The 24952-nt window shown below is 35.4% G+C and overlaps 1 protein-coding gene across 8 annotated transcripts in view; it reads left to right on the forward strand.

Annotated features, from left to right (window-relative positions):
• The window catches only part of NBEA (neurobeachin), a 594993-nt gene that overhangs the window by 478445 nt on the left and 91596 nt on the right, over positions 1 to 24952 (forward strand). For all 8 annotated transcript variants that reach the window (XM_059042292.2, XM_067016556.1, XM_067016558.1 and 5 more), the window contains one exon: positions 9729 to 9841. In XM_059042292.2, coding sequence (XP_058898275.1) covers positions 9729 to 9841 — 113 coding nt within the window. The remainder of the gene's footprint in view (positions 1 to 9728; positions 9842 to 24952) is intronic.

Genomic DNA, 24952 nt, shown 5'->3' on the forward strand with positions numbered 1-24952 from the left:
ATGTTTAAATTTTGTTAAAACCCTCTAAAATATATTTCTCTTCCTTTTGATCTCAAAAATGAATCAACATTTTAAACCACTCCTATGCAAAATAAGAACTTTAACTCAATTTACTTCTCATTCATTGCTTATCTTTGTCAATATAATTTACTACCAGAATCCATATTATTATGAAACACTTATTTTTTGGAGTCCATATACTTTTGCATATTAGGAAGGATTTCAACTCTATTAAAATTTTATTCTCTTTAATACAGTATATTGTTTTCAGCTACATGGATCTTTACCTGATTTTTCAGGATAATGTTCTCTTTTCATTCTTCTGCAGTATTCTTCTATATTCCCTCTGTTAGGTTTTTCTATTATCTATCTTGAAATATCTATCAAGACTCATTGTCTACCATATGTCATAGATAAGCACATGATTTTTTTTTCCTTGACTGTGCTACCCCTTTGGAGCTTTTGGAATAAACACTGGAAGACAGGGTGATGTACCTCATTTGTAGTTCAGTTTCCAGTGGAGCTGGTATTCTTACTAAAAGGTTCTGCTGGGGCTTCCCTGGTGGCGCAGTGGTTGGGAGTCCGCCTGCCGATGCAGGGGACACGGGTTCGTGCCCCGGTCCAGGAAGATCCCACGTTCCGCGGAGCGGCTGGGCCCGTGAGCCACAACTACTGAGTCTGCGCGTCTGGAGCCTGTGCTTCGCGACGGGAGAGGCCGCAACAGTGAGACGCCCGCGCACCGCGATGAAAAGAGGCCCCTGCTCGCCGCAACTGGAGAAAGCCCTCGCACAGAAACGAAGACTCAACACAACCAAAAACAAATAGATTAAAAAAAAAAAAAAAAAAAAAGGTTCTGCTTTCTGGGAGTTTGTTTCTGTGTCTGTCTCTAGAAAGATTGCACTCTGATAGCGATAACATCTTGATCCCTTCTAAAAGCTGCCCCTGGGCAGTATAGACATGGCTTTTTTTCTGTTTGAGACAGTTTTTGGGTTTCTGAGCCAGAACATGCAGATTGTAAAGGGAATTTGACTGTCTTCCTATCTTCTTTTGAGTACTTGGGGTCTGTTTTATCTCGTGACATAAAAAAATGTATCGACCACTGGGTTTTTTCTTTTAAGAATTTATTGGATATTTTCTTTACAATGATTATAACTAAACATTAAAGTCTGTCTGTTGTAGACAATGCGATAAAAAGAAGTATAAGGTAGGAACTAGGAACTCAGAGCGCTTATAACTAGATGGGTGAATGAAATATACATAAGAGAGCATTTTAAGACAGCTGATGGTAAGTGCTGAATAAGTGCTATAAATAGTGAATGCTGCAAGAGCTAAGCAGAGTACAGAAATTTTATGAATGTGTTTGGGGAGAAGAAAAAGCAGAGCTTTACAAATTTCTCCCAGTTGAATATGTGTTATGTGTTCAGTGGACATGAGAATCGTATCTTGGCTGCAGCAGAGAATAATAGGAGATACTACTGGAGCTATAGGTAAGCGCCAGACTGTAAAGAGCCTGAATCCAGGAGTCTGTATGTTCTGCAGTCGAAGGCAACGCAGTATGGAATTTCAGGACAACTAAACTGCTAGTTATATATGGCATGAATCAGAAATAAAATACCTTAAAGTTAGGGAGAGCTGTTAGGAGAGCCTTACAGGACTCTAGATATGAAATCAACTTGTTCATCATTTTCATAAATAGTTACTGAACACTTTACTATGTGCCGCACACTCTATTTCGCACTGACACTTCAGAGGAAGGCGAAGTATGGCTTTTGCCTTTGAAGGGGTCATAGTATAGTCAAGAAAACAGACGTGTACACCAGCAATTCCAGCAAGAAGTTGTAATTATTATAATGAGAAAATATACAAAGCTATTTGAAGTCTTAGGTCCAGAAGGCATTACATTTACGGGAAAAGCTTCTCATAGTCTTTTCATAGGCTTCTCACGGCAACATTTAAGTTGAAAATTGAAATATGAGTATAAATTCACTAGAAAGTAAGCAGAAGCCGCTCCAAGAAAAAGAAAAAAATGTGGAGTCAAAAATTGGATTAGAGTAGTGACAACAGGTTTGTCAAAGAAAAAAAGTAAGTAAATGATCTAATGCACGATGTCATTATATAAAAAGTAGAAGTCACTGTAACATATGCTCTAGTTTAGTGGTTGACAAAGTATGGTCCCCTGACTGGCAGTATTAGTATTGCCTGGGGACATGGAGATGCAAATACTCAGACCCCTCAAACCTGCTGAATCAGAAACTCTGAGGGGGGCCCAGCTCTCTGCGTTTTAGCAAAAGCCTTCTAGGTGGTTCTCATGCACACTTTGAGTATCATTGCTCTAGCCATTCGAGATCTAATTATCAGAACAAGATTTGCATATGAAAATATCCAGAACATACAAGAAAGCATGTGATTAAGTGTCATTAACTGTAATGAAAGTTTAGAGAAGTGAAAGGTTAGCATGAGCTAGTCTAGTCAAGGGAGGCCTCATAGAAAAGATGGGCTTTAAATGAACTCTAAGAATTTTGTCATACGTAGATGATTATCCAGACAAAATGAACCTTCATACAGAAGTAGAATGACAAATTGGAAACAGTTATGAATATAAATACCCTGAGGTACTCTCCCTGAATATATATATCCTGCTAATTCTTCCTTTGCCATCCTGAGGTTCTAAGTAGGGGTGCCAGTTTATACTAAGCACCAGCATTAAAGATATGGGTGATGGTATTACAGAGAAGCTTCACCAAAGCCACAATTGAGTACTTATTTAGGAAGCAGTTAGAATTGTCTATTTTCCTGACTTGTGGAGCATATTATATATCCATTCATATCCATTCATCTCCTCTTAATGGAACACTTTTCAGAGTTCTCGAAAGAAAGGACTCTGAAGGTTCCTAGAATAAAGGGAACTATAAAGATGTCAAATTGTACCAATACCACTTTTACTAACATGGGTTCCACTAAATGATCATGTTGTTTCATAGCACAGTTTTAGGGATACAGTTATTGTTCCATAAATACTTATAAGTCAATTGATTGAAACTTTAGATCGATCATTTCTTGAGAGAATGTTAGTGTTCTTATTGACAAATTATGTTTAATTTCCTGGGTAATCCAAAGGCAAGAAATGGTTGGCTTGTATCTTATCATAATCTTCTTTAAACATTTCTTTAATTATTCTTAACATCAAGATTCAGGAAAAAAAATATTATTTGTTTAGTTTTATCATTTCTTTTTGATACAGTTCTTTAATATTAATATCAACATTCAGAAAAAAATGGCAAATAATGGTTAATGTTGACTGAGCAGTTTACAGTGTTGCAAATATGGTTCTAAGTACTCATTTAATCCTAACAATAACCCCAGAGTTCTTATCCCCATTTCACCAGTGAGGAAATGAGGTGCAGAGAAGTAAATAACTCACCCAGGTCACAGAGCTACTAAGTGAAGAAGTCAGGATTCTAATGTGGGTAGTTCGGTTGTAGAGCCTCACTCACTTACTATACCACACTGCCTCAGGATATCATGGCACCATTCAATTTCACCTCCAGTCATTGGCCTTAATCTGTAACTACTTTTAAGACTGAAACAATCAATGATTTTTAGACATTTTTAATTTATATTTCATCAAAAGAACTTTTGAAGTTTATTTACCATCATGACTTTTGTCCACAGGCATATTCTAGTACTAGATCTGGGCCTGGAATTATCATCTCTAATGTAGACCCTAGTACTGTGTTCAGCTAGGTCTCAGATCCAGAGAAAGAGTCGGAGACAGAGATCTGCTTGCAGGAAGTTTATTGGAGAGTGTCCTTGGGATCAACATCTGTGAGGGGAGTGAAGAAAGTAGAAGCAAGCAGAAGGAGAAACTGAACCCCAGAGTAATTGCAGCAAAGGCCTCAGCAGATCCCACAGGGAACCAGGAGCTAGGCTAAGCCTTCAGAGGTGTCTTGCCCTGAGGCAAGGCGGCCAGGCCTTCATTACCTCCACTTTGCAGTCATTGGATGCAGACTCCCGGAAAGGAGACACGACCTTGCGTGAAAGAGCTTTCTTCTGATCATGGCAACTCCTGGATAATCCTGGAGAAGGCCACCAGCCACGACACCGGTGACACAACCACCATCCCCCCACCCAGGATAGAGTGGTTCTCAGAATCACCTGGAGGGCTTGCTGAAACCAACAGGTTCTGATTCAGTAGCTTAAGAGCGGCCCTCAAGAATTTGTATTTCTAACAAGTACCTAGGTGATGCTGATGCCACTGGTCCAAGGTTTGCACTTTGAGAACCACCTCCTCACACATATATTCGTAAAAGGATTACCTGACGATAATTGTCTTACTCTCCTGTAGCACTCACATCTTCTATAGCGCTGTCTATGACACCCATGTTGGCACTTAGGATAATGCATCCTTGGGTTTTATGTCTGTATCTCTTCTTTCCAGTAAGATTATGAGGGCAAAGTTTTGCTCGATAAATGTTAATCAAATTGAACTGACTTAATATTTATGCTCTGTGTTTGCATGATTTTATGATCTATTATGTGAATTCACTAGAATTGCTGGATGAGGGATTGTTTAAATTTCCTGGATTAAAGAGCAGAGTTATAGAATAGAATCTGATTGAGAAGATGAAGCAACCCTCTCTGGCTTCTGGCTTCTGGTTTTTAAAAATATAGGTCAATGTGACTTAATAAATTCACATTTTCAATAAAAATATTCTAGTAACTCTCTTACCCTCTCAGATTTACCTTTTTTCTCCAAAATATTCTTTTAACATGAAATGTGAAATACATTTTATGACCCATTTCTTGTTCTCCATTTCTTGAGATCTCTCATACTTGGCCAATTGGTCTTTTCTCCTTTTTAAATGCTTTTAAAAATAAGACTCTCTATAAAGCATACAGCAGCAGTGTCCTAGTATTAATACAATACAGTATGTAGATTTTTAGACCCTCCTGTGACATACATAATTACATATAAATAAACACATTTTCCTATATGTATGTAAGTTTTGTAAAGATACTTTACATAGTAAAAGAAGCTTGTCAAATATTCAGAAAACGTACTGTTTTTTGTTTTGTTTTTTTTTTTTGCGGTACGCGGGCCTCTCACTGCCGTGGCCTCTCCCGTTGCGGAGCGCAGGCTCCGGACGCGCAGGCTCAGCGGCCATGGCTCCTGTGTCCCCTGCATCGGCAGGCGGGCTCTCAACCACTGCGCCACCAGGGAAGCCCAAACGTACTGTTTTGAAACGACGCCTAAAGACCCATAAATGTTTTCATGGCCTTTCTTTTGTTATATTTATATATTTAATAAAGACTCATTATAGAAAATTGGAAATATAGAAAAGTATAATTTAAAATTTTAATTACTTGAAGACTGACCATAAATATCTTAATTAACATTTTGGTGATTTTTCTGTTTTTTTCTTTTTCTGTGTGTGGTAATCTTTGGGAATCTGCTACACATACAGGTTCATTCTTCTTTTCCCATCTCATTAAATAGTATTTGAAATCATGATCTTAAAAACTGCATGAAAGTCTAGCTTAGTACTGTGGTATAATTTAACTATTTTGAAACAATTGGGTTTTGTTTTCTTAATTTTTGAAGAACATTAAATTTTGGAAGATTTTTAGTGATGCATAGAGTTTAACTAAAAATGTGCGTTTGACCTCTAATTCCCAGAGTTGACCTAATTTCTGTTTATTGTGTTCCAAAAGATACAGTCTATGCCTTATTTTATGCCTTATTAGATAATACTATGAACATGATGTTAAAATCTGGCGTTCTTACATTAAAAAAAAAAAGAAAATAGCACATTGACTGCTAACATAGCTTTGTGTAAATGATCCCGTTAGGTTTGGGAGGTTTTTTAAAAGGTTTTTGAGTTGTTTTTCATATGATCGGCTAATGAATTCAGCACAGCTTCCTCAACCCCAACCTTTTTCTCCTGTTTAGCATTTTCTACTTTTTTACTCTGTGATGTACAAGCCCTCCCTGGTTAATTATGTATATATTTAGCTACTGCATGTGTTGGGCTTATTAATGTCATCTAATTAAATGTAACTTGAACTGCTTGCTTCTAGAAAAATCATTAAAAATTCTTTCCTAATGACCTAGAGATGACAAAATGTCTGTAAAGTGCGAAGAAGCAGACAAGCACAGGAACATCGCTCTTAAAGAGTGCTAATCCAGATGCTGCAGTCATCTAATTAAACAATATTTTGCTGTCATTAACATTTTCACCAAGGAATTGCAGTTATAATTTCTTTGTCAGCTGTCTCTAGATCACTTTACCTTCAAAACTAAAGTGCCATATAAAAACATTAAATTGGATGGTTTAATTAAAAGTTTTTTTTTTAAATGAAGAAACATATCTAGTGTTTCTGAAATCTCATTTACTGTGCTTCACTTTTATTGTTTGAGTAGATTAGTGTCATAGACTTGTGATAATTTATATTCATCTTCCAAGGTAAGTCCTTAGAAGCATAGTTAGTAAAAAAAAATTCTGCACTTATTACTGCTAGAAAAGGAAATAACAGTACAAGGTTATTTACTAAATTTCAATTATCCTAAAAAAATTAATAAATAAGTACCTAGATGTGCCAGAACTTAACATATTATTTTGGAAATATTTCACTTTTGTTGTTAATTCGATACACAGCAGGGTTTGTTTGTTTTGTTTCATTTCACAAAGGTGTTCAGTAAAATAATTAAAGTAAAAATGCTAATTCATGGCTAAAACTTACAAATGCAAAATCCCAGAGTACCAACTTCATCCATGTGAGTTTTAAATACATTGTGAATTTTTAATTCAAATCAAAAATAATATATTAACTGTCCATGTTGCAAAGCTTTTATGTGGAAAGTTTTATATAAAAAGGTTTTAACGTAACTGTCAGAACATCTGTTTATATAGTTTATTGTATTTGTTAGATTTAAAATGTGCTATAAAGCTTTAGTAATTTAAAACTTACTAAATTTTTCTAAGTATTTATTTTTAAAGAATCTTCCAAAGATTATTGAAAGTGAAGTAACAAAAAATGCAGGATAGATTAATTACCATGAGCTGTGACTGTAGACAGCAGTCAGTTTGTGTGTTTGTGTTTGTGTGTGTGTGTGTGTGTGTGTGTGTTAAAGATACCTTCCTTTCTTTGTATTTTTTTTCCAAAAATAGCATTATATCTTTTCTTTAATTAGAAAATCATTTCTAGTGAAAGGCTAGTGTCTTCAAGTATAGTCTCTATTTTTATGCTGTTTGTACTTATATGATACATTTAAGTACTGAGTTAATGTAAATTGGTTTTTTATTTATTTTAGTTTGACAGTTTTTCTTAAGTTATGAAACTTCATCAGGAAATTTTAAAAGTTATTATGTCTAATTTTCAGCTATTGATTTACATAATAGAAAATATGGTACATAAATAACATCAAATTATTCTCTTAAAATACACATATATTGGAAGACCTCTTTTTCATTAAAATCTATAGATTTTTAAGTAGAATGGTAACCCAGAAAATGGAAGAGCACTAAATATGCCACGGGCCTACTTACAATCCCAGGAAGAGCTCTGCCCAGCCAGTCTAGACTCTCTGTATCTATACATGCATAGAAAAAACACTGAGAGTAATCAAGTGTCCTAGGTTAACACAAACATGAGCTCTCAGTAATAAATTTAAAATTTTAGAATTTTACACTGTGCATTTTACAGTGATACTGCTTTAGCAGTCTATTTTCATATACGAAAGACTGTAGTTAAAAGGTGCCAAATTCTTGTTTATTCTCATCACTATTTTTCATCACAGTGGACTTACAAACATAAAGCAGGTGCGTTCATCGGCCACAGATATTTCCGTCCGGTGGTTTAACATGCACATTCACGAGGCCGCTCTCTCTCATGTGTACTTCTGAGCCTTTGCACAGCCCTCTTCCTCCAACGAGACTATCCTGCAATTTTCCTTTTTTATTTGGCTTGTGGTTTGTTCATCTTTTAAAATTTGGCTCATTTTATCTCATTTTTATCACATATGCGTTCGTTCTTTCAACAAATATCTATCAGACAAACAAAACATGCCAATATACAGAGGTTTGTTGTTTGTTTTTTTAACTCAGACCCTACATTCTGGAGTTTATGGACCAGTGGAGAGGCAGACAAGTTAGCTATAACACATCTGCAGCAGTGCTGTGGCAGAGAACAAAGAGGAAGCCCTAACCTTACTCTCACCTTGCTCCAGGAAATGCAGAGTGGAAGCAACATTCTGCTTTCTATCAATTGCCTACATTTATAATATACACCCACATTAGTTTACGTATTTAAAACAATAAGTAATTGTGTTGTAAAATGCAGAGATTCATATAAGAAACAGATAAAATAGTCACCGAATAAAATATTTACTGAGTGAATTAATTAATTTGATTTCATGCTTATAATAGTTAGCAGATTTAGTTCTTCCTCAGATTATGGGGTTGGTTTTTTTTGGTTTTTTTTTTGTTTGTTTCTTTCACAGTCACAGTTACCAGTTGCTACAAGAGGTAGGTATCATTTAATTTCAGTTCTTGATGATGAATAGGATAAAGTATGCATATCTTTACTACTGTTATGCTAACACGGTGTGCAACAAGGAGCACAAGATGAAATCCTATCACTAATATCAGGGAAATTGCTATTGGATTTGAATGGAAATTTAGAAAGTCCTGTGATCAGTCCGTAATGCATTTTTACAAAAAAGAGTCTTATCCAACGGAAGTTTTCTTTGGACCCTGTTTCTTTAATACTGCTCCTCTTAATTTCACCTGATCATATGGTATTCAGTGTCAGTTTATCAGGGTAAGCCAGCCCTGTGCTCTCCCTAAGCTTTGCCACGGTCCCACGGGCTTCAGTGTCCTACCTAAAATGCTTAAGTCATTCTGTCAAAAAGTAATGAAAACCAACAAACAAAATTCAGCCTAACATTCAGCAGCTCTCCACTAAAGTGAAACAACATAATACGAAAAGAAAATTCATGAACTTAAGGGAGTGAAAAAACTGTGCATAACATCTGCCTCGGTGCTTTTTCGTACTGGCTTCAGAGTACTTCTGTTAACTTGCAAATTCTCTACATTGATTCTTAATAGAAGCACAATGTAGTGTGCTGTATACTGGCAACAGAATTCTGGATATATACTTGTTATAGTAGAACACCGTCACATAATCTGCAGGTGTGCAGACCATCAGGTGACCTCCTCCATGATCACTTTCAGGGACCCCAGCTTATGAGGCTCTGCTTCCAGGGTGGCAATAGCATCTTCATCATAGTCAACAGGAGACAGATGGAGCGTGGAGCGCCCATGCAACAAGTTGCAGAGGACCAAGCCTGAAAGTAGCAGATACCATCTCTGCTCACATTCTGTAGATTAGAACTAAGTCTCACAGCCATAGCTACTAATAAGGGAGCCTGAGAAATGTGGTCTAGCCCAGGAAGGAGAGAAATTGATTATGACGAACAGTTAGCAATCACTACTACAAGTTACATTATAAAAAAGTAATTCTAGTTACTCACTTCTTAATTATTATTGAGTGAGTTCACTTGCAACACATTGTTATAAGTACTTTTTATTGAATAAAGACATAGTTCAATAAACAAAAGAGTTACTTTTCTTCTGCAATGCAATAGTTGCCTCATCTATTTGAAGGACAGGAACACTTTCATAAGCAATTAGTGTGTACAGATTTTCATTTATCTTTTTCTTTACTAGGACGGACATATAATGATCTGAACCAATACCCCGTGTTTCCGTGGGTATTAACAAACTATGAATCAGAAGAATTGGATTTGACTCTTCCAGGAAACTTCAGGGATCTATCAAAGGTAACTTTTAAATATATAGAAGTCAATTTTCTTCGTAAGGCTATATTCTAAAAGCATTTCTACCAGAGTATATATGTTCAATTAATGTTTGTAAGAAAGTAAACCTGGATGTCTTCTCTTTTTGTAGTCAGCATCTAAATTTCATCAATGCTTAGCATAGGAATTAAGCTACAAGAAGATAAATCAGTACTAGTATGGAAAAATGAAATGGATATTTGAGAAAGAGCATATGTAAGGAGAGGTTGTTCTGATATCCTAGGTTTTAAAGGTCAAGGCAAGACACTTGAAATTCGTACAAAGTTTGGCCAGTAATTTCTGTGGTATATTTCTTAGGTGATAAGACATGTTATCTTGACCATAATACATACACACATACTGTAGAAGGGCTTGATACTGAAAAGAAAGTAGGGCACAATAATTTATCAAGGGTCTGTTAAGATAAAAGAGTGAAGATTTGGCCCAAAAATGGCAAGAAAAAAATATACAATGGGTGATAAGGATAAGAAGCAAGTTTTTGGTTAGTTCGCCTCATTTGTTGAGAAGAAACTTAAGTGGGACACTAAACTCTTTGAAATTCAGTGAAGAACTAGATACTAAGACCCAAAAGCTTTTCTCTAGCCTCAGCTAATATCAGAGCCAAGCCCTATAGTTTATATCAATACTTTAGCCATATTAAGCCTCAGGCCATTCACTCTGAATTTCATTCCCTTTTCTATTCTACTTAGTTGTCTGGTTTAGCATACTACAGCAGCATGAGAGGCATATAGACATAGGCATAAACATTTGGTTTGGGTTGGGGGAGAGTTGAGGAGCTCATGAACAAGGGCAACGTTAAGTCCTGCAAGGCAGGGAAGCATGAAATGCAAGAATTTAAAATTAATCCCACAAATGGTTTTTAACTCAGCACACATTCTCTTGCCGTTTTCCTTGCCTTTGAAAACTAGACCCACCTAAGTTGGAGTTCTCTATGCCACTGCTTACTAGCTGTGTGACCAGAAGCCACTCTCTTTTAGCCTCAATCTCCCCATTTGTAATAGGAGAATAATACTGTCCTACCTCATACAGTTGTGAAGATCAAATGACATGTGCATTTAAAGAATGTAACATAGTACCTGGAACATAGAAGCACTTCATGAATATAAGCTATTATTACACGTGGAATATTTCTTAGCCTGTTTTTGAAGCCTGTATACTAATTTTTGCATATTCTTCTCTGTCATTCACTCTCTATTTCTTATATTTTATGTGATTGCCTTATCAGCCTGCTAGCTCATTGCTAATTTTAGCTATGCTATTATAGATACTCAAGGGACTTACGGAATCAATTAGCCAACATCTTACTGAGAGTCCCACAGCTGGTTAAAAAAAAAAAAATGCTAGCAATTGAATTTCAATATGGTTGCAAATATAGTAATTGTTCCAGTGCACAATTATTTGAACTGAACAAAAATTTTTAACCATTTACTATGTGCAAATAAGTATTCAGGCTTAGATAGATATAAGCACCATAATTCATAAGGCTTGCCCTCTGGAAGCAAAATTAAATAAGATTAAAATTATTCTTATTTTATATAATATAATTATTAAAATTAAAAATTAAATAAGATAAAATCATTTTCTGCAAAAATTAAATAAGAATGTACTATATTCATAGAGAACTACGTGAAAGGCAATAAATGGCAGTTAGGAACAAGAACTCTGGAGCTAGACTGCCTGGGTTTAGATCCTAATTCTGCCACTTACTCACTTTGGGGCCTTAGACAACTATTTCATTTCTCTTTGCCTTAGTTTCCTCACCTGTATAATGGGGACAATAATAGTAGGGTTGTTGTGAGGATTTGTTGAGTTAATAAGTATAAAAAACTTAGAAGAATACCTAGCATATCAGCATTAGCTATGAATATAAATATAATGCAGTAAATCATCTATATGTGCTGTATACTTTGAATTGCATTTCAAATTTTAAATAATGATGATAAATATATGCTGCTATATCTGTAATGGAATTAGAATGGTATGAATTGCTAAGGTTGAGGTGTAATCTTTGGGTGTAAAAAAAAACCAAACTAACTTATCAATATGAAGGTGAAAACTGTTAAACTAGTTCTTTAACAAAATCTTATCTACATGTGTTTTATTTAACATTAATTCAATAGGCACTATGTATTAGACACTAATATATATATATATATACACACACACACACACACACACACACACACACACAATAACATGTATAGTGTAGATTCTCAGGTAGCATGATACATAGTCTTAAAACCTCATAAGCTAACTACCACTGTAGCTATTTTAGATTATTTGTAGAACAGGGAAGAAGGTCCTTTTTCTTTGAAATCAACTGGGATATCGTGGTGAAAGGAAGCTTACAGACCAAAGTTCCCTTCTTTCCTCCATTTATGTGTTCATTCTTTCAGTCATTCATTCAGTCAACAAATATTTCTCACACACTTGCTGTTGTATGTCAAGCACTGTACTAGGTGGAAGAGTGTACAGGAGTTAATAAAACAAACATATCTGAGCCACCTTGGAAAAAGTCAAGTCCAGAGCTGAGATGAAAACTCAGATAGTTACCAGAAATCTGAGAGGCCTACATTATGGCAGCAGGTATAGTAGGGACTGTAGCAGATTGGAAAATGCAAGCTCAAGTACACTAAGACATTGGGACTCAGATGTTCTTGAAAGACTAACCGAACCAAAGAAAATATGGCCTTCATTATGATTAATATAGATTATATAAGGCATATGGTAAAATATTTGCTAGTAATTATAGATTTTTAGTTTATTCATGTAGAAAAAAATGAGATAAATTAAATGAGGAAGTCACTGTTTCTAAAGTAACTAGAATATGTAAACATTCTTCAGGTTTTTAAAGCTGATCTATTTAATCTGTATGCCTGTGGCAGAACTTTTCCCTTTCTGACCCACATGTGCTCTCCTAATGTTATTTAGTGTTAGATAAACAGAAGAGGTAAACAGACAGCATAAATAAAATTAGGCAACGTGAATACTAACTGTGCTTTTGCAAACATAGTCCTTCATGTTGTAAACATTTGAACCCACGGTTCTCTAAAGATAGATAGCTTTTCTTCCAATTCTACTATGTTCCATGCTTTAGCAATTTGTTCTTTATTTTCTGTCAGAATAACATGATAGGAAAATGGTAGCAAATTAAAGCCTCTTGATGTGTTAATAAATTATTCTTGCATTGTTCCCATGCTTCATTGAATCTCTTAATAGGAGCTTCTTACAAATGGGCTAGAAACCCGAGACTGTCCTGATAAAAATCATTAATAAACAAGTTTTTAATGTATGAAAATATATCATATTATATGCCTAATGGGAAAAATGACATTTGAAATATAATAACTGGAAGGAAAAACTGCTAATAATGCAATATTATTATAGAGAAGAGATGACCACTGAGAAGCACATGAAATTATTGTAGTTACCACCAGTACTACAAATGAAATTTTTAATGGAGAGTTTGGTAATCTTCAGAAACTCAAGGAAGATTTGGAATATTTTAATGATGTTATTAACCAGAAACATTCTAAAAGATCTCCAATAACAAAAGAAGTTTTTCCTAAACAGAGATTAGGACCCAAATAATAATTCCTATCAGTGAGTAATTCTAGAATTTGTCTTAGTAAACAACATTTGGAGCCCCAAATAATTTTTATATTCTTTACTGCATAAAAGTTAAGAAGTCAAGAAATGTACAATCCTAAAAAATTGAAAATTTCTTCTCTTTCTTTATACCTCTGCATTAAGTTGGCTTTATGAATTCTAGTTATATCAGGACTTTTGAATGAATATTTCAGATAGCCCAGCTTGAACATTGGCTTGAACAATAAATCAATATCATTGGCTCTCACAACTAGAAAATTCAGAGGAGGGCTTTCCTGGTGGCGCAGTGGTTGGGAGTCTGCCTGCAGATGCGGGGGATACGGGTTCGTGCCCCGGTCCGGGAAGATCCCACATGCCGCGGAGCGGCTGGGCCCGTGAGCCATGGCCGCTGAGCCTGCACGTCCGGAACCTGTGCTGCACAATGGGAGAGGCCACGACAGTGAGATGCCAGCGTGCCACAAAAAAAAAAAAAAAGAAGAAGAAAGAAAGAAAGAAAGAAAAAAAAATTCAGAGGAAGGTTTAGTTTTCAGTCAGATTTATTTCCGGTGATGCAGATAATGCCACCAAGCAGAGTTCTTTCCATTGTTCTTCTCTGCCTTCCCATCTGTGGACTTCATTCTCACCCTCTGCTGGATGGCCTCCAGTAGCTCCAAGCAATCTCCTTTTAGGAGCAAAATGGCCACAACAGTTCCAGACCTCACATCATACTGTCCAAAGAAAGAGAGAGCATCTCACCAAGTAGCTCACATGGAAGACAAAAGAAACTTTCCTTTCCCAGAAATCCCGGAAAATGTCTCCTCATGCACTAGGCTAAGAGTCGACCAGAGGAAATTTGGATTCCTGTTTCCGAAAGAAACGGGGGTTAGTTGGTGAGCAACAAACAACTCCCTATTATAAAGTGTCAAATATACTGTATCTGAAAGTTTCTTCTTTATAGTTTCTATAATCTAGATAATAGCAAATAAATTACAGGTTTGTATACACATAGCTACTATGTAGAAGGAACTTTGCAAGGTGCTAAGAGGACTTTAAAGTAGAGTCCTAACCCTCAAGGAATGTTCATTGGTTATAAAGGGAAAAAAACAATAGGCAGTAGGTTGTTTATTACATATATATAATTATAATATATGACAATCAATGGAGTCAGAGATAAATTTACCATAATAAATTAAGCTAATTAGGCTTAAACTTCAAAGCCCCTCAAGTTTCAGGGGCTTCTTTTTATCCCTTGCCCCTAATTTTATGTTCATAGTTTTATGCTCATTTTCTTAAAGAACCCCTCTCCTACGAATTGCTTGTCTCATAAAACCCAGATCCACCCTCAGTGCAAAGGAAGGAGCTGTCTCTTGAGGAATCCTGGGTGCTTCACTGAAGCAAATGAGAGGGGTACATTAGGGTTTTAAACATCTAGCTACTCCTGGATCTATTTCTTCCCATATCTGATCTAGGTCCGTAATTCAACTGCTACGTGCATTTCTTACGTACTTCCCCTAAACGTCTGACAATACTGACAAAGCAATGGCTTTCTATTTCATTTTAAGCAGCATCTAATACTTAGCAAAAGCATGTTGGAAAAGTTAGTAGCAATATTTTTATAGTATTATGCAGATAAGAACCAAAAATGAGAAACAAAGTAAATAAAGATAATGTCCCTGCCCCAGACATACTTTCCCCAGGACTTTGATGCCATGGACAGGATGGCGATATGAGCTGGAGATGGCTTTCTTGCTCTTCACAAAGTTCCTGCTACCGTCAGGGCTACAGCAAGCACTCAGCTCTCAGTTACAGAGGAAGGTGAATCCTGGAGGTTTCTGTTCTCTGTATTGGTTGCTGGGAAAGGTTAATCCTTGAATTATCAAAGCTTTTCAGTTTTCCTTTATGTGTATCAGTATTAAAATTGAGAGGAAAAAAAGGAGAGGTAGTAAACAGAACATGAAAAGAATGTCAGCTCTGTTTCAAATGTAGCTCTCTTACCTGCTGTACAGACTTAGGCATGTTTCCTAAGCTCTCTGAACTTCTGTTTCCTCTTCTTTAAATTGAACACAATAGTATTTACAAATTAGAGTTGTTGTGCCTAATGTAGGTAAGGCACCTAGTATAATGTCCAACGCACAGTGGCATTCAGTGACTGGGGGCTACAAAACAAATTCCGTAATTGTCAGTTGACGGTTCACCATCTTTCGTGTGATTGAAAAAAATCTAGTGAAAAAGATCAATTTAATTTTGTTTTAATAAAATTAAAAGCAACAACTTTTAATAAGATATAAAATATTTTTCATGCAATAAATAAATTTCTTTTTCATCTCTGTAAATTACCAAGTTACCAAAATCTTAAACATCAAATTACTGAAGTTAAATTAAGCACTTACTGAAACTGGAGTTGAATTATTGATTTAGATGAAATATTTATTTAGATGAAATATTTTATTATATTTATAACATTCTTACTCCTTCCTTCGCCCATTTAACTGAACAGTTGAAGAGCACAGGAGCCATGAAATTTCCTTATCAGTAAAATTTATTAGACCCCTCATTTGATTAGACATCACAAGTTCAAGTTTTATTCATTACATGTACAGGTTAGAGGTCATATGTATTGTTTGACATGCTGGACAGCTAATGAAACAATCTGTCATTGACTTATCTTTTCAGTACTCAACCACCAGTGGGTGTAGAGATTTCTTCCCCCAATTTATGCAGGTTTTCCTCATGGAGATGTGATTTTGTGGTGAAATCTATCTTAAAACATGATATATGCTACTGCTTCAGTTATTTACATATGCTCATATGAACTTTACTCTGAAATTACAGTGGTTACGTGACTTTGACATGAAGCACAGCCCTTTGCTCATTAAAGTGTAAATGGAATTTTCCTATTTCCCAGTCATGCCCTCTGATAAGTGAAATAGTTTCATCACAAAGCCAAGTCTTACTAATATTGACATGAGCGTAGGACATCACACACACACACCCATTCACTGAGTGGAAAAAATATGTTTTGTTAACACAGGAGTTGTTTGACTGACAGATGATGATAAGCAGAACCATTTTCCCAAATTATTATGCCACTTAAAAAAAGGAAGTGATAATGCCTTGAGGCTTGGAAATGTGATCATGCAAATGGAGGCACTGAAGTGTGAATTCTCTCAACTGTCCACCCTTGATACTGCCAAATGCCTACATACCACGTAGAAAAGGGTTTACCTCAACTCAGCAATGTGATGCAAGTTTCTACAGTCATTTTACCTTTCTTTCTCATCGTAAATTAACAATATCTAACATGAAATTAGTTTTATTTGCTTTAGTATATAATTTACCTAATGCTTTAGTTTTAACAACAAAACGTGAAGAACGGGCAAAACTACTAAGTGTATTGGTAGCTGACTCTGATGATATAAAACTTACTGGAAGACAAAACTGTGAATGTGTAAATTTAATTATATACCATCTGCCAAAAAACCTACTGCCAAATAGGAAATATTTTCTAACTATATGTTGAAAGTCGCCTTAACATAGAACCCAACTTGAAAATCGTTTTTGTTTAGGCTGGCTTCTATTGCAATGCTGAAGGATAAGCGCTATTTTAAGACAAGGTATGACTTGGCAAAACCTGGATACTGTTCTAAACTCATAGAATAATCCAAGCTGAGGGCATAATTTGCAAGGGGGGATATGCAAAAGGGCACCAATTTCAAAATTGGATTTATTTAAATTAATAATTTTATTCATTCACTTATTCTTTCATCACACAAGCATTTGTTGCACAGCTACTCTGTGCCAGTCACTGGAGACAAAAAGACAGTAAGAACTGGCCCACACCGTGCAGAGTTTACAGTCATTTTTAGTTTACTATAGAAAGGAAAAGGGGGCCTGCCCTGTACGCTTTTGTTTCACCCGCCACGTGTCACATCTAAAATATAGCATCATTGTGGCAAAATTAGACCAAAGTCAGTTTCCTTTAACCTTGCTTCCCAGCTGAAGCGGAATATTCAGCAGTGATGATCTTGAAACTAATTTTATAGGCTTATCATTATCCTACTACTTAACACTTAGAAAGCTTTTAGAACTGACAAATGAAGATTTAAGGATACTTCATTTTATTTATATTTTGTAAATATACTTTATGCTATTTATACCTCCATTGTTTTTATGTAAAAATGGTTACTTTTCACTAAGATATTTTAAATTAATTTTCTTAGGAATTTTTCTGGGGTAATGATAACAATAATGGCCAACATTTGACATGCATTATTACATGCGAGGCATCGTGTTAAGCATTGTACATAGATTTTCTCATTTTATCCCCACAACCCTATGATGAATTGCACTAGTTACATAGGTTCTATTTCCTTTCATTTCTTACCTATTATTTCTCTACAATCGTTAGGTAGAATATCCTTTTTTAAAAAAATAGCCTAGTGATTAAGTTATCTCCTAGATGCCCTCCACCTTTCCTGAACACCCTACACTAAGGACGGTCATGTCAGATATGAGCAGAGGCAACAGAAATTCATGGAGTGAGCCACTGTACCTCTCCAGAGATTTTGGTTCTCTGTGGAACTGACATACCTACTAACGTGCTCATAAATTTTGCTAATCAAAATGCAACTTTGGCTCAAAGTTTATCTTTCTTCGTAGTATAATTAATTGTGTTTATTCATCCTATGAAAAAGTATTAAAAGAAATACACTCAATTATAGCCAACAAAATATAATTCCTACACTTCCTTTTATTAATGCTTCATTACTTCAGGCTCCATTTTTTAAGAATGTATGTGGAAACTGTGTTGTGATTAGCTGAAGTTCACCTGATGATGAAATGCCATGTTAAGCAAATTAGTAGTGTGCATAAAATTGCAAAGGGGAGATTTAATGTATTTAAGAGAACAAAATTTTCACACATTGTACAGACATAAATTTCCAAATTCAAAGGATTCTTATCAATAAGAACAACCTAAAACATAAGCACCATATGTTTTAAAATTTGAATTTGAAAGATTTTTCTGTTTTTACATTCAATTTTTATCTTATTTTGACTTTTTATTATAAAATTTTTCAAAAGAAAAGTACCAACAGTAATTGATACCCACTTACCCAGTGCCTAGATGTTACGATTGTTAACATTTTAGCTTTTTTGTTGTCGTTTTACTGAAGTGCTTTAAGGTGAATTAAAGATATCATATTTTATCCCTAAATCCTTTAGTATGAAAAATACATTTTCCTACATTACCAGAATACCATCATCACACCTAACAAAACTTACGGTAATTCCCTAATATTATGTAACACTGTGCCCATGATCAGGTTTTCCCAGTTGCCTACCATATGTCTTTAAAAAATTGGTTTGTTAAAGCCAGAATTCAGTCCAGGACCACACAGTACATTTTTTTTTGAAATAAGCAATTTTTTTCTTGTCCTTTTTTAAATTGAAGTATAGTTGATATACAATATTATATTAGTTGCAGATATACAAATCGTGATTCAAAATTTTTATAGATTAATTCCATTTAAAGTTATTATAAAATACTGCTATATTCTCTGTGCTGTACAATATATCCTTGTAGTTTATTTATTTTATACCTCTTAATCCCCTACTCCTATTTTGTTCCTCCCCCCTTCCCTCTCCTTACTGGTAACCAGTAATTTGTTCTTTATATCTATAAGTCTGCTTCTGTTGTGTTATATTCATTTGTTTTATTTTTTAGATTCCACATATAAGTGATATTATACAGTATTTGTCTTTTTCTGTCTGACTTATTTCACTAAGCATAATACCCTCCAGGTTCAACCATGTTGTTGCAAATGATGAAATTTTCATTCTTTTTATGGCTGAATAGTATTTTATTGCATGCGTGTGTGTGTGTGTATATATATATATAATTTATATATGTGTGTGATATATATGTATATATGTGTGTAATACATATATATGTGATATATATGTATATATGTGTGTATATATGTGTGATATATGTGTGTATGTATATGTGTATTATATATGTATGCAATATATATGTATATGTGTGTGAGTGTGTATATATATATATATATATATATATATATATATATATATATATATATCTCACATCCTGTTTATCCATTCATCTCTTGATGGACCACTTAGGTTGCTTTCATATCTTGGCTATTATAAATAGTGCTCCTATGAACATGGGGGTACATGTATCTTTTTGAATTAGTGTTTTTGTTTTCTTCAAATTCTACCCAGAAGTAGAATTGCTAGATCATATGTTAGTTCTATTTTTAGTTTTTTGAGGAACTTCCATGCTGTTCTCCACAGTGGCTGCACCAATTTACATTCCCACCAATGGTGCACGAGGGCTCCCTTTTCTCCACATCCTCACCTACAATTATTATGTGTGTGGTCTTTTTGATGATAGCCATTCTGATAGCTGTGAGGTAGTATCTCACTGTGTTTTTTTTCTTTTTTAAAATTAATTATTTATTTATTTATATATTTTTGGCTACTTTGGGTCTTTGTTGCTGCCCGCAGGCTTTCTCTAGCTGCGGTAAGTGGGGGCTTAGTTGCAGTGTGCGGACTTCTCATTGCAGTGGCTTCTCTTGTTGCAGAGCACCGCCTCTAGGTGCGCGGGCTTCAGTAGTTGTGGCACGTGGGCTTCAGTAGTTGCAGCTTGCAGGCTCTGGAGCGCAGCCTCAGTAGTTGTGGTGCACCGGCTTATGTGCTTCGCGGCGTGTGGGATCTTCCCAGACCAGGGCTCGAACCCATGTCCCCTACATTGGCAGGTGGATTCTTAACCACTGCGCCACTGGGGAAGTCCCTCATTTTGGTTTTGATTCATATTTCTCTGATGATTAACGACGTTGAGCGAGCATCTTTCCATGTGCCTGTTGGCCATCTGTATGTGTTTTTTGGAAAAAAATCTCTATTCAGGTCTTTTGCCTGTTTTTTAATTGGGTTATTTGTTTTAATATTGAATTGTATGAACTTTCTGTATACATTGGGTATTAACCCCTCGGTCGTATCATTTGCAAATATTTTCTCCCATTCCGTAGGTTATCTTTTCATTTTGTCAGTGGTTTCCTTTGCTGTATAAGTCCCATGACCACATAGTATGTTTGATTCTTATGTCTCTTAAATGTCTTTTAGGTTAGAATAGTTTCTAACCACTACTCTTTTTTTTTTCATGATAGTGACTTATTAAAGAAACCATGCCAGCTCTCCTGTAGAATATCTCATCTTCTGCATTTGTCTTTTTTACCTCATGTTGTCATTTAACTTATTTTAAATGTTTGATATATGGCAATTCAAATATCAGTGAAGATTGATAACAGGAATTTATATTTGGAAATTGATAAAGTTACCATAACTTATTAAAATTTATGAAAGTTAAAATGTTCACATTTGAAAGATATTCCTGGGTCATATAATTTTAAAAGCCATCAAAAATTCTATACCCAGGATAAACCAAATAGTAAAAAAAGGTGATGGAAAACTAAAGATTTCCACTATTCTCACTCCCCAGAGGCAAATGTTATTATAGTTTCACGTATATTCTGCAAAAATTTTTCTCTGAATATTTAAGCAAAAATATATTACATATATACTATATAGGACTTTTAGAGAAACATTGATAATGCTAAATGATGCTGGGTTTGCAGCTGGCTTTTTTCAATCCTAGTACTAGTCATGATAATTTAATATTATCTCTAATCCATTCTCCACAGAACCGTTGGAGGTACCTTTGTAAAGCCTAACTCAGACCTTGTTTCTCTCCTGCTTAAAACCGTTCAGTGACTTTCCACTGCACTTACCATAAAATAACGTTTCATCACTCTGGTCTACAAAGCCGTATGATATGCCTCTACCCACTTTCTCACCTCATCTCATAAACTCTTCCTCTCGTCTATTACGCTTTAGTCACACTGCTTTTCTTTCTGTTCCTTGAACATACCATCACGCCCCCCCTTTGAGCCTTTGCACTAGCTCTTCCTCCGCCTTGAATTCTCTCACCCCAAAATTTCTTATGACTGGCTTCTTCTGGTCATTCACGTCCCTGCTCAGAGGTTCTCGAGAGATGCCTTCCCTCTCCACACAGCCACTGCTATCCTATTACTCTGTTTTAATTGTCAGCAGAGCACTTATCGCTGAGAGTTTCTCATTTACCAAATTGCTTATTTATATCTTGTCTGTCTCTGTCTCTACAGACAGACAGAAACATACACACACCCATACACACACATTCTCTTAAATGTACAGATACACACCTACATTTAAACGCAAACTTCATGAGAACGGTGACCTTGTTTATCTTATTTTAGGTTATAATTATAGGCATAATTTCTGACACATAGTAGGCACTCAATATTTATTGAATTAATGTATCTTGGAATTTTTTCTAATCAGCCTTTTTGATTAGCTACATAATATACAGCAGTGCGGGTGTGTCATCATGTAACTAATCCTTTATTGGAAATTTAGACTACTTCCAGTTTTAGTTTTCTTGGTTTTTTGCCATTTCAAGCAATTCTGTGAAAAATATCCTGCATCTTATTCTTTCCATATTATAAATTCCTCAGAGTGGAATTACTAGATCCAAACAAAGCATGTGCATATATTTAAAAATATTACCAGTTTTCCCCACAAGAAATGTATACCAATTATATTCCTACCAACCGTATTATGAGATATCATGCGTGTTGCACCCTGGCCAACGAGTATTACGAAACAATAATTTTTGACAACCTAATGAACAAAAATAATTTTTGTTTGACATTTTAAGAATTGCCAGTGTACTTCTGATCTTTGGTTCCAAGTAACAGAAAATCAACTTAAACTGACTTTAAATTATAAAGTTGTTTTGGCTTATATCACTGAGAAATACCGAGATGGGTCAGTTCAGGTAAACTGGGTCCAAGGGCCCCCCAGTGTTGTAGGATGCAACATACCCATTACTTTTCTGCATTGGCATCATTCTCAGTACGGCTTCTCTATGTTATAGCAGTGATGCCTTTGTAACCCCACCACAAACAGAAAATCCTTCTTTCCCAGGTAGTTTCAGCAAAGTTTTATTGGAATAACTTGAATCATGTGCTCATTTCTGTACCAATCTTACTGGCCATACGGATAGAATATGCCGATTGACAGGTCTGGATCACGTTGACTACCCAAAAGGTCTGGTCATAGAGTCAGCCCATCTGAACCAGAAGACCAAGAATAGGGAAGGAGTGGTTCACAGAGGAATAAGGAATAATGGATGCTGAACAGAAAAAGAAGAGATACCATTACATTGTATGAGCTGGTGATATTTTTCCTACATACATTTCATTCATTTTTCTGTTCATCTCATTGGCTCATTTAATTGGATCACTCCTTGGTTTCTACTGATTTGTAAGAGTTCTTTTTTTTTTAAAGGAAACTAGCTTTTTATCATATGTGCTGTAAATATTTCCACTATATATGTTGTCTTTTGATTATGCCTAAAAATTTTGTCTAAAATTTCTATATGGAAATCTAAAGTATTGTACAATCAGATCAATTTGTCTTCATTCATTCAGGATATATGATGCATCTAAAAAGAGCCAGGGTACTGTATTAGGTACTGAGAATGCAGGGATGAATAAAAACATAGGGCATTCCCTCGAAGGGCTTATCTGCTGGGTAAAACAAGTTATAAACTTGCCTAACTGTTACCAGATGGTAACATGTAGGGCTTCACAGATGAAATTTGAGCTGCTTCCGGAAGAATGATTTGGAACTCCCTGGTCAGATAAGAGAGAGGCAGGGAATTCACTTGAGCACAGAAGGGTCTATAGGTATGATTTCTATTTTGTCATAACCGAGAATTTTAAGAATGATATTATGTAGCTCATGACTGACAAAACAAGAAAGGCAAGAATTCTTGAAGCTTCTTCTAAGGATTTCCAAGCCCTCAGTTATTATAATGAAAGATAACAAGATAACCTAGATATGTTAGAAGCTCAGATGTGTTGAGTGTTGAGCTAATAATTAAAGCAATACTCAGAAGCCAAACAAATCCATCAGCTGTACCCAGCTTCAAGCTGTCTAGCACAAAGCTTCAGCTGGTTCTGTAAAATGTACAGCAATCAGCCACCAATGTGATCTGGATTTGACTTTTCTTCATTGTCTTCATCTATAACGTAAGGGAGTTGGATTACTAGGCCTGTAAGGTTCGTTCCATTTCTGAGGATCCGTGATGGATGAGGAATCTCATAGGCAGCTATAGAAGAAAAGAAAAAATGACATCAGGATCAGAATTTCATATTTAGCAATGAAAAAGCAATGCAGTGTTGTGGAAAGAGTAGAGACCCAGGCACCCGTTTCCTTGTCATGAAATCAGGCTCATAATGAATGCTGTGTCCACCTCAGAGACTTTTGAAAATAAATCCAGAAAATGGATGTGAAGACATTATCTTATACAAATACATAGTATTATTAGCAGTTGTAGCAACAATAGTGACCTCTTGAACATTTTTTAATGTATAAATAGAATCCTAATGCCATGAATATCATAAGCATTTTAAAGTTTTTTTGATATACTAGAATTCAGTTTTATTAATATTGATTTATATGGACTTCTGATTTTCCCTTGAAAACCCTTTTTATTCTTATAACTTCTAATCTATTTTAATGGCATTGACCATACCTCAGGTGAATCCACATTTATGTTTTATTTATTTACTGAAATCAACTCTATGCTCAGATTTTATATTCTCTAGAGTCCTTTTAGTGTCTCATATAGTACCATGTACCCAATAAGTATTATGTTTTTTGCTCTTTTTTTGTGGTACGCGGGCCTCTCACTGTTGTGGCCTCTCCCGTTGCGGAGCACAGGCTCCGGATGCGCAGGCCCAGTGGCCATGGCTCACGGGCCCAGCCGCTCCGCGGCATGTGGGATCTTCCCGGACCGGGGCACAAACCCGTGTCCCCTGCATCGGCAGGCGGACTCTCAACCACTGCGCCACCAGGGAAGCCCCTCAATAAGTATTTTTTATTTAGATAATTTTTGTTGTTCATTTTTACCTATTTTATTTAATATATGTATCTGTTCCATATGAAAGAACTGATAAAACTTGTAAGGTTTCATGAAATAGAAAAACGTTGATGGATAAAGGCTAAGAGAACAGAAAGGGAAAGAAAATAGGAAAATGAAACCAAAGAAAAAGTTGGCACTCAAAAATATATACTATAATGATTCTAACCAGAATTTTTCAAAGTACCGTTTAATGGACACTAGTTCTATAGCATGTTAACAAGAAAACAAAAGGAAGAATGAAGTTCTAATAAAAATAGATAGATAGATAGATAGATAGACAAACACTGGAGTGAACAAAATTAAGCAATGCTGTTTACAATAATATTTCTCAGAGCCTTTAATAATGTAAATCTCCATAAGCATCTGTCAGGATTTTTTTTCCATATGATAAAATCACAGTTTATCAGGAAAACAAAGCTTTTTGTGGTACTTAA

This window comes from Kogia breviceps, chromosome 16 (assembly GCF_026419965.1).
Source record: "Kogia breviceps isolate mKogBre1 chromosome 16, mKogBre1 haplotype 1, whole genome shotgun sequence".
NCBI lineage: Eukaryota > Metazoa > Chordata > Mammalia > Artiodactyla > Physeteridae > Kogia > Kogia breviceps.